This window comes from Grampus griseus, assembly GCF_964374135.1.
Source record: "Grampus griseus genome assembly, chromosome: 5".
NCBI lineage: Eukaryota > Metazoa > Chordata > Mammalia > Artiodactyla > Delphinidae > Grampus > Grampus griseus.
Genome location: NC_138998.1, coordinates 62,280,043 through 62,293,944, shown reverse-complemented (window position 1 = coordinate 62,293,944; position 13,902 = coordinate 62,280,043). Strand labels below are relative to the sequence as shown.

Genomic DNA, 13,902 nt, shown 5'->3' with positions numbered 1-13,902 from the left:
ATGCACTCTTAGATGCTTTTTTCCTGAGGAACCAGTTTATTCCAGTCCCTGGTCCCCATATGTCTGTGCACTCCCTGCCGTGGAGCCCTGCACAAGGTATAGTACACCTCCAGATGGAGTCCGGATGAGTTCTCAGGGGGCACTGTGAGGGTCACCACCTTTAGTGTGGGAAAAGGCTATACAGGGCTGTGGAAAGGAGCCTGACACAGCAGGAGGGGAATGTGAGTGCTTGCCCACCCAAGGATTCCCCGAAGCCTGTGAGCCATCTTCGTGGGGAGGGAGCCAAATCCCGGTTGCAGGTGACTCATGGCGTGGGGCTGCCAAGCCGACTCTGTTTTCCTTCCAGGTCTGGACCCTGCAGGCCCTTTATTCAATGGGAGACCTCCAGAGGACAGATTAGATCCCGGTGATGCACAGTTCGTTGACGTCATCCATTCTGACATTGATGGTAACATTCCTTGTGGGTCAGTGACCACCCACACCCTCACCCCCAGACTCCCAAAGAGTCTCCCGCTAGGGGGATTGTCATGCAGGGGTGGATCAGGTTCCTCTAGATTCCCTCTTTTCCTACCGGGCAAGTTTCCAAATCCACAAGAATACTGAAGGGAAGCTGCTTTAATGCAGGCACCCAGGATCTCCTGATGGAGTAGAGGTGCATTTCCCATTGTCTCCTGTTATTTTTAAAGTGATCATCTTGACCAGTCAACGACAGGCTGATTTGCATACCATGTGGACAAATGTTTCCATAAGTACAACTGGGTTTGGATGCATGATTCCCTGTTTTTGTTGGTTCTTTGTCATTATTTCCTTAAGCTGAAAGATATGTTTAAGTGTTGTATCTCTCCACACAGAGCATTTCTGAATCACCTATAGGTCTCTAGCTCTCTGTGGATCTTCCTGGCTATTTCTATCTTTTATGGTGTTGATTTCATTTCTGGGATTGGGTACATGGCTTGGGGGTTGGGCTGATGTTACAGATGGGTCTTTATATCCAGATGTTTGGGAGAAGAGCTGGAGTAGGAACTTGGGGGAGGGCTGAGGGGACAGACCATAGTGGACACTTAATAGTACATCTCCTTTGTGATACAACCACCTGAAACACCCTTGACTGCCTATTGTGGGCACTCTGGTGTGGTATTCAGCAATTGTTTGCCTTAGAAGAAGTGTCTCTGTGAAATAGCTGTGTTCTTACTATGCAGTTTGCAAAGTATTACCTTACTTAGGTGCAGTACCTCAATGTTATTTTAATGTTTGACGGCACAGAGTAATTTATTTTTTGTTCTTGGAGAGGGCAAATTTTGAAGGAAAAATATCTTTGCAGTCAAGGCAGGTGTGGACTCAAATCCCAGGTTTGGTTCTTTCTGGTGGTATCATGTTTGGTCCATAAGTCCTCCAAGCCCCAGAATCTTCATGTGTAACTTACTTCATCTGAATTTACCAATGGCTACTTTTCAGACATTGTGAAAATTAGAAGAAATCTGTGTAAAACCCCTAGTGTCACACCCACAGACACATGTAGTTTCCTGAACATATAATAGCTATTATCATTATTGCAATGATATACTATATATGTGTTTATACATATATATACATACATACATATGTATAATCTTTTTTTTTTTTTTTTTTTTTTGGCCACACTACACGGCATGTGGGATCTTAGTTCCCTGGCCAGGGATTGAACCAATGCCCCCTGCGGTGGAAGCGTGGAGTCTTAACCACTGGACCACCAGGGAAGATCCTGTATAATCTTTTTTTTTTTTTTTTTTGTGGTACGCGGGCCTCTCACTGTTGTGGCCTCTCCCATTGCGGAGCACAGGCTCCGGAAGCGCAGGTTCAGCGGCCATGGCTCATGGGCCCAGCCGCTCCGTGGCATGGGGGATCTTCCCGGACCAGGGCTCAAACCCGCGTCCCCTGCATCAGCAGGCGGACCCTCAACCACTGCGCCACCAGGGAAGCCCCCCTGTATAAACTTTTAATCAAGCATTTTACTGATTACTTTGGAGTTACAAGGTTAAAGAGAATAAGCAATTATTAAATCTATAATTTTCTAGGTCCCCATTTTCTAGAAGAGTTTCCAATCTTTTAACCATCCTAGATCCCCAAATTTTAAAGGTTTCTCCTACTAAGTAAAGGTTCATTTTTTCCTGTTTCTTATTCATTAAAGACTTACACACATGTAATTAGAGGCTCAGGAAGCACCTAGCAATGAGTGTTCCAGCCAAATATAAACAGGAAACATATCATTTTATCAGCCATGCAGTGAATGAGTGACCAAACTCTCTTACAGTTTCAGAAATATGGGAAGTAAATTCTGTTACCAGCTTCATAGTCTCCTACTTGGAAATCACTGCTTTCTAACTAACTATCTGGCTAACTTTGGACAAAATATTTAAATAGGTTTAACGACAACAACAGCAGCAAAGACAAGAATGAGACAATCTCTGCCTATATCCTAAACAGGCAAATGAGCTGTGAGATGGGAAAAGTTCAAAGCAGTATAAAAACCTAGTATATTGCCTTTTAGCACTGGGCTACAGGGAACCATTAGGAAACATAGACTTCTACCCAAACGGAGGATTGGATCAACCTGGTTGCCCCAAAACAATATTTGGAGGTAAGTGCAGATACTTTATATTTTGTAAAATAGTGGTTTAAAAAGGCGTATTTTAAAAATCTGATATCATCCTATGTGAAATCGTTTTTAATCAAAAACAAATTTCCTGAGAAGATAGAGGTGGTATAAATATAAATTATAAATTAAACATTATTACTCAAATATACTACTTAAAAAAAATAACCATATGATTAAAAGCGATTTTGAATTCTCTCTCTCTCTTGAAAAGGTGTGTCTTTGACCTAGAAATTACACATTTGGAAATCTCTCCTAGAGAAATAATGGAAAATGTAGACAAAAATCAGAGTGAAGATATTCAATATGGCATTGTTTATAATAGTTAAGTTTTTAGAAATAATCTAAATGTCCAACATAGGAGAATTATTAAATAGTATGGTGCATCCTACACAAAGGAATGCAATTCTTAAAAACCATATTGTCAGATTAATGAAAATGCTTACAATATGATGTTAAATGAAAAATACACAAATTATACAGTATAATCCCAATTTGTTTTTTAAATGTATATTTGTACATGTGTAAGTGCAGAGAAAAACACTAAACATAAGTGCTCCAAATAATTATTAGTGGTGATCTCTGGATGTTGGATTTCTAGGTAATTTTTGCATCATAATTTGCTATTATTTTTTATTTTCTAAATGAGCATGTATTAGTTTTATAACGAGAAAAAACTCACAAAACAAAAATGGGTAGTTGGAGGGCAACATTAAAGTGTGGTGGGGGACAGAATTAAAAAAACCCACCCTGGGCTTCCCTGGTGGCACAGTGGTTAAGAATCCGCCTGCCAATGCAGGGGACACGGGTTTGAGCCCTGGTCCAGGAAGATCCCACATGCTGCGGAGCAACTAAGCCCGTGAGCCACAACTACTGAGCCCGTGTGTCATAACTACTGAGTTCGCGTGCCAAAACTGCTTAAGTCCATGCGCCTAGAGCCCGGGCTCTGCAACAAGAAAAGCCACTGCAATGAGAAGCCCGCGCACCACAACAAAGAGTAGCCCCCGCTCGCCGCAACTTGAGAAAGCCCGTGCACAGCAACAAAAACCCAATGCAGCCAAAAATTAACATAAAACAAAAAACAACGCCCCCGCCAAGTGCTCTGAATCTGTATTTCACCATTGTTAGAGACAATTAAGCAATCATGGAAATAATTCTAGAAAAAGATGATCTTGTTCCAAAATGGTAGCTGTATATGGCTCAATGGGAATGATGTAGTGTTTGAAAATGATCCAGATGAAATGACATAAGTAGGGCCAATCACATTGTACCATAAATGGTGTGTATTCAAATCCTGTCCTGTGTGCTGTAATGTAACTACATCCATGAGCAGCCAAAGATAATGTGCTTTGCTTACAAAGGACATCCTCTGTAGCATTATTAACTTCATTGTTTCTGCAAGTGGAAGTTCCAGGAACAATAATTAAATGTCGACTTGTCAGATTTTACTCCAGTCCAGCTTGGCCCCATGCTTCTCCTCTGTCACCCAGTTTATTTCTTTATGTCCTCCACTGATCTCTTCTATGGGCATATGTGGACTCCGGAGAAAGAAGAAACATTGATCTGACTCCAGCTCCCAGTGCCTCTCCAAACTACTAGCTCACAATCACAACTCCTCTTTCCATGGGGTTCACTGTCTGCTATTGAGATCCTTACCTCCTTTGATTACCCATCTTTGGGACCCAGTTCCTGTTTCTGAATGACTTCATCGTCTGACCCATCAACCTTCTGATGAACCTCTCTGATGTTTTGTACTGAAGTCCTTCATCAGCTCCAACTCTTCTGATGGCCACCTCTGTGCCTCATCCGCTTCCTCTCTCACCATCACATCACATGGCACCCACCAAGAATTAACTTGAGGCTTGTGTCTCACCTCTTCTTGCCCACTTACAGCTTCCAGTGCCACCTCCTATTGTTCAGCTCCTCTCACTTCACCCTTCACCTTTGGAGCAGAAATGGAGCCCCTGCCACTTGTCTGCTCTCATGAATGCCCTGTGCACCCCCAGGCCCTTAGGTCTCTGCCATGTCAGCCCCCATCTTTACTTGGGCACATTCTGGAGAAGTCATGGAGTCTTGTTGATCAAGTACAAGGTCCAGGCAAACTTGTTAACTTCTCCATGGCCCCCAATAATGCCAGAAAAGCCTCATACGCATCTCTTGCGGACGCCCTATGGTCACTCCTCATGCTTCTATTCCAAATACCGCCCCAGCTATAAACCCTCACCTCTTAGAGCTGAGCTAGATTTGACTTTTGTACCTAGATCAAGGTCCCACCCGAAGGAGCCATTTTATCTATCCTAACCTTAGATCACAAAGTTGGTCTTTACATTCATTTCCCCATCTGACCCAAGGTGGAAGCATCGCCCCATCCTTTTTCACAACTATCTCCTCTCCTTGCCCTCACTGGGGATCTTCCTCTACAAACTGCTCCCCAATGCCGTCTTTCTCTCATGTATTTACTGGTTTAAATGTGCTTGCCTTCTGCTGAAAACCTCTGGTGGATCTCTGACTACCACTGACATTTCCTCTTCCTTTCACTGACAAAGGAAGGACAAGGTCAAGTCCTTTAACCTCTCTGAGTCTCAATGTCCTGCTAGGTAAAATGGGGGTAATCATGCCTATCTTCTTGTCTCCTGCCATTTGTCAGCATGAATCCTGATCTATTGGTTTTATAAGGATTAAATGGAATCAAGTACATTGAAGCTGTTAGCACAGTGCCTGATGTAGGGGACATGATAAATTATGTGTATAAACAATATGCGAGGCACTATTTATTACTAAATGCTACAACTGCTCTACTCTTTGATCATTCCTTTTACAACCCAGGAATGCAGTATTTTAAGTGTGACCACCAGAGGTCCGTGTACCTGTACCTTTCTTCGCTGAGAGAGAACTGCACCATCACCGCGTATCCCTGTGACTCCTACCGGGATTATAGGAACGGCAAGTGTGTCAACTGTGGCATATCACAGACGGAGTCCTGCCCACTTCTGGGTAAGTCCAGTAAGCAGTTTCCCACTCTGATGAACAAAGAGCTAATTTCTGGTAGAATCCTAGTACCATTTTACCATCTAAAAATGGGCCTGAAAATCCTGTGTTTTTAAAAAACTTACTTAGTTTTTTCTAGCCAATTTGTTCTGTGAAGTACTCTGGGGTCTCCTAATAATAAAGAATGTTAGAAAGGCAATCTATATAGGATTTCATCCAGAAGGTAGTGCCACCTCCCTGTATACTTTATTCTAGCAAGAAAAAGAAGGTTCCAGAAGACTTTCCAAGCTCACCCAGGCACAGTCACCTTATGTAGTCTACTCCTGTGGGGACAGGAGCACTCTCTCCAGGCAAACAACCTCTCTGCTGGGGGAGGGTTTGGCAAAGCGACCCCTCTAACAAACTGTGTCTGTAAATGCCCTCATGCCACACTCTGGTGCTGTGTGCATGGACACATACAGGGGTGGGCTGGGGTAACAGACACCGTGGAGACTGCTTGGATATTTGCTAAGCATTAGTGGAAATATTCTGGGTGGTGGAGACTTTGCAACTGGATGGTCATGAGAATTCTCTGATTGTACCCAAAGGAAAGACTCAAGTTAACATCAGGGCATGCTATAGACAAGGGGTTCTCAGACTTGACTGTGCATTTGAATCATCTACGGAGCTTTTAAAAAATACTGATGCCTGGGTTCCACTCCAGATCATTAAGTCAGAATGTGGAGGCCACTCCCTAGCAGTGGGGACAGAGGAGAGAGAGAGGCCCCAGGGATGGCCCTCAGCCTCACTCCTGTAGGCACGTGATGAAGGAGGACATTTCCCTGCCTGTTGACAGAGTGACACAGCAATTCCAAGTTCTCTGCACTTCAGGGGCCCAATCACAGTTCTTCAAGGAAGCACATCGCTTTCCAAAAGTGATGCTGTTCTAGGTATAAACCTGAATCTGTTTTAAATAATCTAGAAAATGAATTGCTGGAATATATCAGTGCTATTTTTAATCTACCCAGTGTGTGTCACTCCCCACAATCCCACCCCTGCTACTGAGGACCAGGGCTGGTGATGTAATGTCAATAGATAGGGGGAAAAGCCACTGGAGGGTCCTTTGGCAAGTGGGTACGTGGGGGATTGTCTCGATGGTGGTGGCAGTCAAACCCGCTGTTCTCACTATCTCCTCCATTGCTTTTCCATTTATATAATACATGTTAATGTTACACTTTTCTGACTTATTTTATAGGCTACTATGCTGATAATTGGAAAGACTATTTAAGGGAGCGGGATCCTCCTATGACTAAAGCGTTCTTTGACACAGCTGAGGAGAAACCCTTCTGCAGTGAGTGGTGAATGTGCTTGCTTGCTGTTGCCCAGCTCTTCTAGTTTTGGAATGGCTGAGTCTCAGCTTCCTGGCTACATCTTGGCAAATGAAGGCCATGGTGAAGCATGGACTTTGGAGTTGGAAGGACCTAGGTTGAATCCTGACTCTCCTACATAATAGCTGTGTGACCAAGACATTTAACTTCTCTGAGTCTCAATGTCCTGCTTGGTAAAAGGGGGATAATCATGCCTATCTTCTGAGTTATAAGGATTAAAAGCTCAACAAATCATAGTTGTTAGCTTCACTGGATGGCCATTCTAATCACTAAGATCTTCCAGAAAATTTGCTTGAGCCCCAAGAGACGTGAAATTGTGGTTAGGAAAAATCAGGTGTCAGCCACATCTATGGGCCAGTTCCAGCTCCAAAACTAAAACAATGACCTTCTAAAGACATTGAGAGTTTGGGTATTCAAGATGGGAGCTAAATGGGGCAGGAGATGATCAGATGCCCCGGGAAGCAAGTAGGAATTTTCCTGGGCAGATGTACATCTTACAATCTTATGCCCCCTTTTCACTTTTCTTGGGAGCAACCCTTATAAAAGAGGTTGCACATCACCAGGTTTCCCTCCTTCTTTGGAATCATGAGTGGCAGCCCAGGGTTTGGTGTCTGCCCAATCCAAATGGGGCAAGCCCCTGAGTAATAATGGGCCATGAAATGGCAACCCCATGGCTGACCTTATTCCCTAGTGGGACTGTCATTTCCCTGAGCCTCTTTCCCCTTCTCTGCAAGTCTGACCAAGAGATAGCAAATCTGACTATCATGGTGGGATCCCCGTCTTCCCAGAGCATCCTTGACCTTCGGGAGCAGAGAGTAGGGAGGAAGAATAGTTCTCTGGATACGTTACGTGCTCTCGTTTATTCAGTAGGAATTAATGGATATCCATAGCTATTACTGCTGGGATTACAAAGAGGAATAACCATCCCTTCCTAGTTACCGTTGTAGTATATTTTAGCTTTTTTAAAAACCCCATAAGACGTTATACAGGCAATATTTGTACAGATGTACACATATGTTTACCACTTTTTGGTTATCATTTTTCTTACATTTTGTAAATAGAGTGTGTTAACTAATGATGAGAGAATACCAGAGCATGATAAGAGCTCTGAGAGAGACCTGACTTAGTCTGAGGGTCAGTCAAGGCCTCCTGGAGGGAGTGCATTCAGCTGGAACCTGAAGGATGAATTGGCAAAGGGGGCAAAGTAAGAGTGTCCAAGGTGGGGAAAGGCCCAGAAGCAAGAGAGAGCATGGCAGTGCAGGTGGTGTGGCATGACTGGGGAGGAGATGAGGGAGGCTGGGTAGGCTGGTGGACATGGCCCAGATTGAAGAAGACCTTGACAGCTGTGGAGGGTCTCTACATGGCCCCCTATTTGGTTTATTCTAAAATGGGCAGGGATTGAAGTGAACCAATCATACTTGCCGGTAGGCCATGAGATTTCAGTCGATAAGGTGGAAACACTGATCCAAGAGTGATGCCTACACATGGCAACTGCATACCACTGAGTCCTGCCATCACTCAGGTCATCTTTACCAAAGAGAATAGAAAAAAATATTAGAAAATTCTGCCCTGGATCTTTGCAGAAAAACTAGAGGAAGAGAAAAGGAGACTCAGTTATTAGGGAGGTTGGGTTTTTACGAATTGAACCTTCAGGAAAGAAGTTGGTAATATTCTTCTCTTACCATGTTCTCTCCCTGTTTTGTAGTATATCATTACTTTGTGGATATTATAACTTGGAACAAGAACATAAGAAGAGGATCCATTACAATCAAATTGAGAGACAAAGCTGGAAATACCACAGAATCCAAAATCAATCAGTAAGTTGGGCTGGGATTCTTTGCAGCTTGCTATTTCCTTTCTTGCTCAGAGAAATTAAATCCCAAACATATCTACTTTTTAATTATAGGTCTGTATGCGTCTTTGGGGATATATTGCTAAGTTACTTTTTTTTTTTTTTTTCGCTTAGTTACTTCTTGTGGCTCTTGATCTTTCAGGCTCTTTACAAATGGAATTGGTACAGGAATTTTTTTCCTTCTTTCTTTCCTTCCCTCCCTCCCTTCCTCCTTTCCTCCTTTCCTTCCTTCCTTCTTTCCTTCCTTCCTTCCTTCCTTCTTTCCTTCCTTCCTTCCTTCCTTCTTTCCTTCCTTCCTTCTTTCTCCCTCCCCCCTCCCTCCTTTCTTCTCTCCTCCTTCCTTCCTTTGCATAAACATTTAATTTCAAAAGTCATCCCTGCTAGCTATAAATGATTTAAACAGTAAAGAATTATGTAACATAAAAGCACAAACCTTGCCCCATCCCAACAATCCCATGCCCAAAGGCACCCACTCACATACACACGTTTCTATTCTTTTCTGAGCTCATAATATACATATATACATAAATATATTTCTGACACTCAGAAAATCTAATTTGCAATAGAAAATTGGAAACACCCTAAAAATCCAATGATGGGGAAATTGTTAGTTTCCATATAATAAAATAGTACTCAAACTCTGAAGTTATTTATAAAACATTAAATGAAATGCTTATAATGTACTAAGTGAAAAAATGCAGGATATAAAATTATATAAAGTATAAAATTAGCTCAACACTGTAAAAATAATGAAAAAGAAACATGACAAAACATGTTAGATTGCCCCTTGGGTGGTAGGAATGTGAGTGCTTTTTAAAGTTTCTCTTTACTTTTCAATTTGCTGTGCTGTTGTATATATATAGTTTTAAAATAATGAATAATTTTTTTCATGTTACATTTATAATCAGGAAAAAGGGAAAAAAACCCCCAAACCCTTTAGTGTAAGCAAAGGAATTTGAGGCTCCTTTCATTCATTTACTTAGGAGATGTTTCCTGGGTCCTATTATCTACTAGACACTTGGGTTGTCTCTTGGCCTCATCCATAGAGTACCATGTAGATGGTCATCTGAAACTGGCAATCGCCTTCTGGGCTCACTGTGTAGATAAATAAGGAAGGTGTGGGTGCGGGGTTTGGAAGTGACTTTTTTTTGGCTGCACCGCATGGCTTGTGGGATCTTAGTTCACTGACCAGGGATTGAACCTGGGCCCTCAGCAGTGAAAGCGCAGAGTCCTAACCACTGGACCGCCAGGGAATTCCCTGGAAGTGACTTTTTAAAATGCATCCTTGGATCATAATAATAACAGCCTTTGTTTACTGAACCAAGCACATTACAGACATTGGTTAATGTAATTCTCACTAAAACCCTGTGAAGTAGTATTACTATCCCTATTTTTTTAAATTAATTAATTTTATTTATTTTTATTTGTGGCTGTGTTGTGTCTTCGTTGCGGTGCGTGGGCTTCTCATTGCGGTGGCTTCTCTTGTTGTGGAGCACGGGCTCTAGGCGCGTGGGCTCAGTAGTTGTGCCTCGCAGGCTTCAGTAGTTGTGGCTCGCAGGCTTCAGTAGTTGTGGCTCTCAGCCACTAGAGCGCGGGCTCAGTAGTTGTGGTGCATGGGCTTAGTTGGTCCGCGGCACGTGGGATCTTCCTAGACTAGGGCTCGAACCCATGTCCCCTGCATTGGCAGGCGGATTCTTATCCACTGTGCCACCAGGGAAGCCCCTATCATCCCTATTTTATAAATGAGGAAACTGAGGCTCACAGAGGGCAAGCAGTTTGGCCGATATCACACTCCCTTCAGCACCGATGTCCCGAAACCCATAGTGGGGCAGCATTTTCAGGGAGGGAACCACTAAGGGGCCGCATCTTGAGAAACCAGCCTCAGGTAGTTTATAGCATCAATGAGGAAGGTGGGCAGAGACCTCATCTGGAGAGTCTAAGCAACAGCAGGGGAAACTGTGCAGTTATATGAGGAGCACTCACTCAGCAAAATTTGGGTATTCGTGCCAATAATTGGTTACATATTTGCTCTGCATATGTCTTAGAAATTTGAATTTCATATAGCGAATTTCTCCCAAGTAGGAATTCCTAAAGTTGGAGGCTTGTTTCTTGATTAAGATAGAGACCTTAACATCTTTATTTTAGTCATGTTTAGTCATTCCTATTTTAGTCATGTTTGTGAAAAAGTCATCACTGATCAGAGAATATATGGGAGAAAAGGAAATAGTTGTTCTATTTCATGGTAAGATTATGGACACTTTTCTCTTTTTTGCCAGGTAAACTTGAACATTTTAGTGTTTAGTATTTTTATGATTTAAGAAAATGGAAATAATAATATTAGAATATGTACCCTGAGCTTATTCAGTCTTACCAGTCTATGGGTTACAAATGAAGTCACATTCAAGGATATTATCTGCCTGTTGACTCTCCCTGTATATGTGTTTTAGATATATTTCTTTTTTTTAACCTTAAAAAAATTGAGATATAATTCACATACCATAAAATTCACCTTTTTAAAGTTTATAATTCAGGGGGTTTTAGTATATTTACAAAATGTGAAACCATCAGTACTATCTAATTTCAGAACATTTTCGTCATCTCAAAAAGAAACCCCATACTTGTTAGTAGTAATTCCCCATTCCTCCCTCCTGTCCAGCCCCTGCCAACCACTAATTTGCTGTCTCTATGGATGTACCTATTCTGGGCATGTCATATAAATGGAATCATACAATATGTGGTCTTTTGTGTCTGACTTTCTTTAAAAATTTTATTTATTTATTTATTTTTGGCTGTGTTGGGTCTTCGTTGTTGTACGTTGTCTTTCTCTGGTTGCAGCAAGCGGGGGCTACTCTTCATTGAGGTGCGCGGGCTTCTCATTGTCGTGGCTTCTCTTGTCGTGGAGCACAGGCTCTAGACACGTGGGCTTCAGTAGTTGTGGCATGTGGGCTCAGTAGTTGTGGCTCACGGGCTCTAGAGCGCAGGCTCAGTAGTTGTGGCACACAGGCTTAGTTAATCTGCAGCATGTGGGATATTCCTGGACCAGGGATCAAACCTGTGTCCCCTGCATTGGCAGGTGGATTCTTAACCACTGCACCACCAGGGAAGCCCTTGTGTCTGGCTTTTTTTTTGGATTTGCATGTTTTCAAGATTCATCCATGTGTAGCATTCATCAGGACTTCGTTCCTTTTTATGGCTGAACAATATTCCATCGTATGAATATTCTACATTGTATTTTTTTTTTTTTTTTTTTGCTGTACGCGGGCCTCTCACTGCTGTGGCCTCTCCCGTTGCAGAGCACAGGCTCCGGACACGCAGGCTCAGCGGCCATGGCTCACGGGCCCAGCCGCTCCGCGGCATGTGGGATCCTCCCAGACCGGGGCACAAACCCGTGTCCCCTGCGTCGGCAGGCGGACTCTCAACCACTGCGCCACCAGGGAAGCCCTACATTGTATTTTGATCCACTGACCTCTGGCCCAGATGCACCACTGTGCTCACACATACCACATTTTAAATATCCATTCACCAGTTGATGGATATTTGGGTTTTTTCCACTTTTTGGCTATTATGAATAATGCTACTATGAACATATATGTACACGTTTTTGTGTGGACATATGCTTTCATTTCTCTTGGGTATATACCTAGGAATGGAATTTCTGGATCATAGAGGACTTTGTGTTTAACCTTTTTAAGGAACTCCCTGCCAAGTTGTTTTCCAAAAGGACTGCACCATTTTACATTCCCTCCAGCGATGTATGAGAGTGCCAGTTTCTTCACATCCTTGCCAACACTGTTATTGTCAGTCTTTAAAAGTTGTTTTTTCTTTTTAATCATGATAAAGAAGCATACGATAAAAAACCCCATAAAGTGTACCAACTTAATCATGTTTAAGTGTAAGTTCATTCGTAAGTATATTCACATTGTTGTGAAACAGCTCTCCAGAACCTTTTCATCTTGCAAAATCTGAAACTCTACATCTATTAAATAACAATTCCCATTTCCCCCACCCCCATCCCCTAGCAACGACTATTCTACTGTTTTTATGAATTTGACTACTTTAGATACATCATATGAGTAGAATCATACAGTATTTGTCTTTTTGTGATTGACTTATTTCACCTAGCATAATGTCCTCAAGTTTTGTCCATGTTATAGCATGTAACAGGATTTCTTTCCTTTTTAAGATTGAATAATATTCCATTGTATGTATATATCACATTTTGATTATCCATTCATACATGTCTGTCTTTTGTTACAGCCATTCATGTGGGCATTACATGATATCTCACTGTGGTTTTGATTTGTAATTTCCTAATGATTAATGATGCTGAGTATCTTTCATATGCTTGTAGACCATTTGTAGAGCTTTTTGGAGAAATGTCTATTCAGATCCCTTAGCCATTTCTTTTCCTTTTAAACAGACTTTATTTTTTAGAGCAGTTTTAAGTTCACAGCAAAATTGAGCAGAAAGTACACAACTTTCCCACATACTCCCTGCCCCACATAGGCACAGCCTCCCTCAGTACCAAAATCTGGTACCAGAGTAGTACATTAGCTACAACTGAAGAATCTACATTGATATGTCATTATTACCCTAAGTCCATAGTTTACATTAGGGTTCACTGTTGGTGTTGTGCATTTTCTGAGTTTTGTCAAATGTATAATGACATATGTCTACCATTATAGGATCACGGAATGGTTTCACTGCCCTAAAAATCTGTGCTCCCTCCCTATTCAAATCTATTCATCCCTCCCTCCCGCCAACCTCTGGCAACCACTGATTTTTTTTTTTACTGTTTTCATAGTTTTGCCTTTTCCAGAATGTCATGTAATTGGAATCATACAGTATGTAATCTTTTCAGATCGGCTTCTTTCACTTAGTAATATAAGCATTTAGAGTTCCTCCTTTTCTTTTCTTTTTTTTTTTAATGGCTTGACAGCTCATTTCCTTTTGGCACTAAATAATGTTCCATTGTCTGATGTATCACAGTTTATCCACTCACCTACAAAAGACATCTTGGTTGCTTCCAAGTCTTGGTAGTTTTGAATAAAGCTGTTATAGAC

The 13,902-nt window shown here is 42.0% G+C and overlaps 1 protein-coding gene across 3 annotated transcripts in view; it reads left to right on the top strand.

The window, feature by feature from the left end:
• LIPH (lipase H) overlaps nt 1-13,902 on the top strand; it is a 46,114-nt gene that overhangs the window by 21,195 nt on the left and 11,017 nt on the right. For 2 of the 3 annotated variants that reach the window (XM_082654681.1, XM_082654680.1), the window contains exons 4-8: nt 347-448; nt 2,528-2,617; nt 5,459-5,626; nt 6,855-6,950; nt 8,693-8,804. In XM_082654681.1, coding sequence (XP_082510807.1) covers nt 347-448; nt 2,528-2,617; nt 5,459-5,626; nt 6,855-6,950; nt 8,693-8,804 — 568 coding nt within the window. The remainder of the gene's footprint in view (nt 1-346; nt 449-2,527; nt 2,618-5,458; nt 5,627-6,854; nt 6,951-8,692; nt 8,805-13,902) is intronic. The other variant, XM_082654682.1, reaches the window with a different exon arrangement.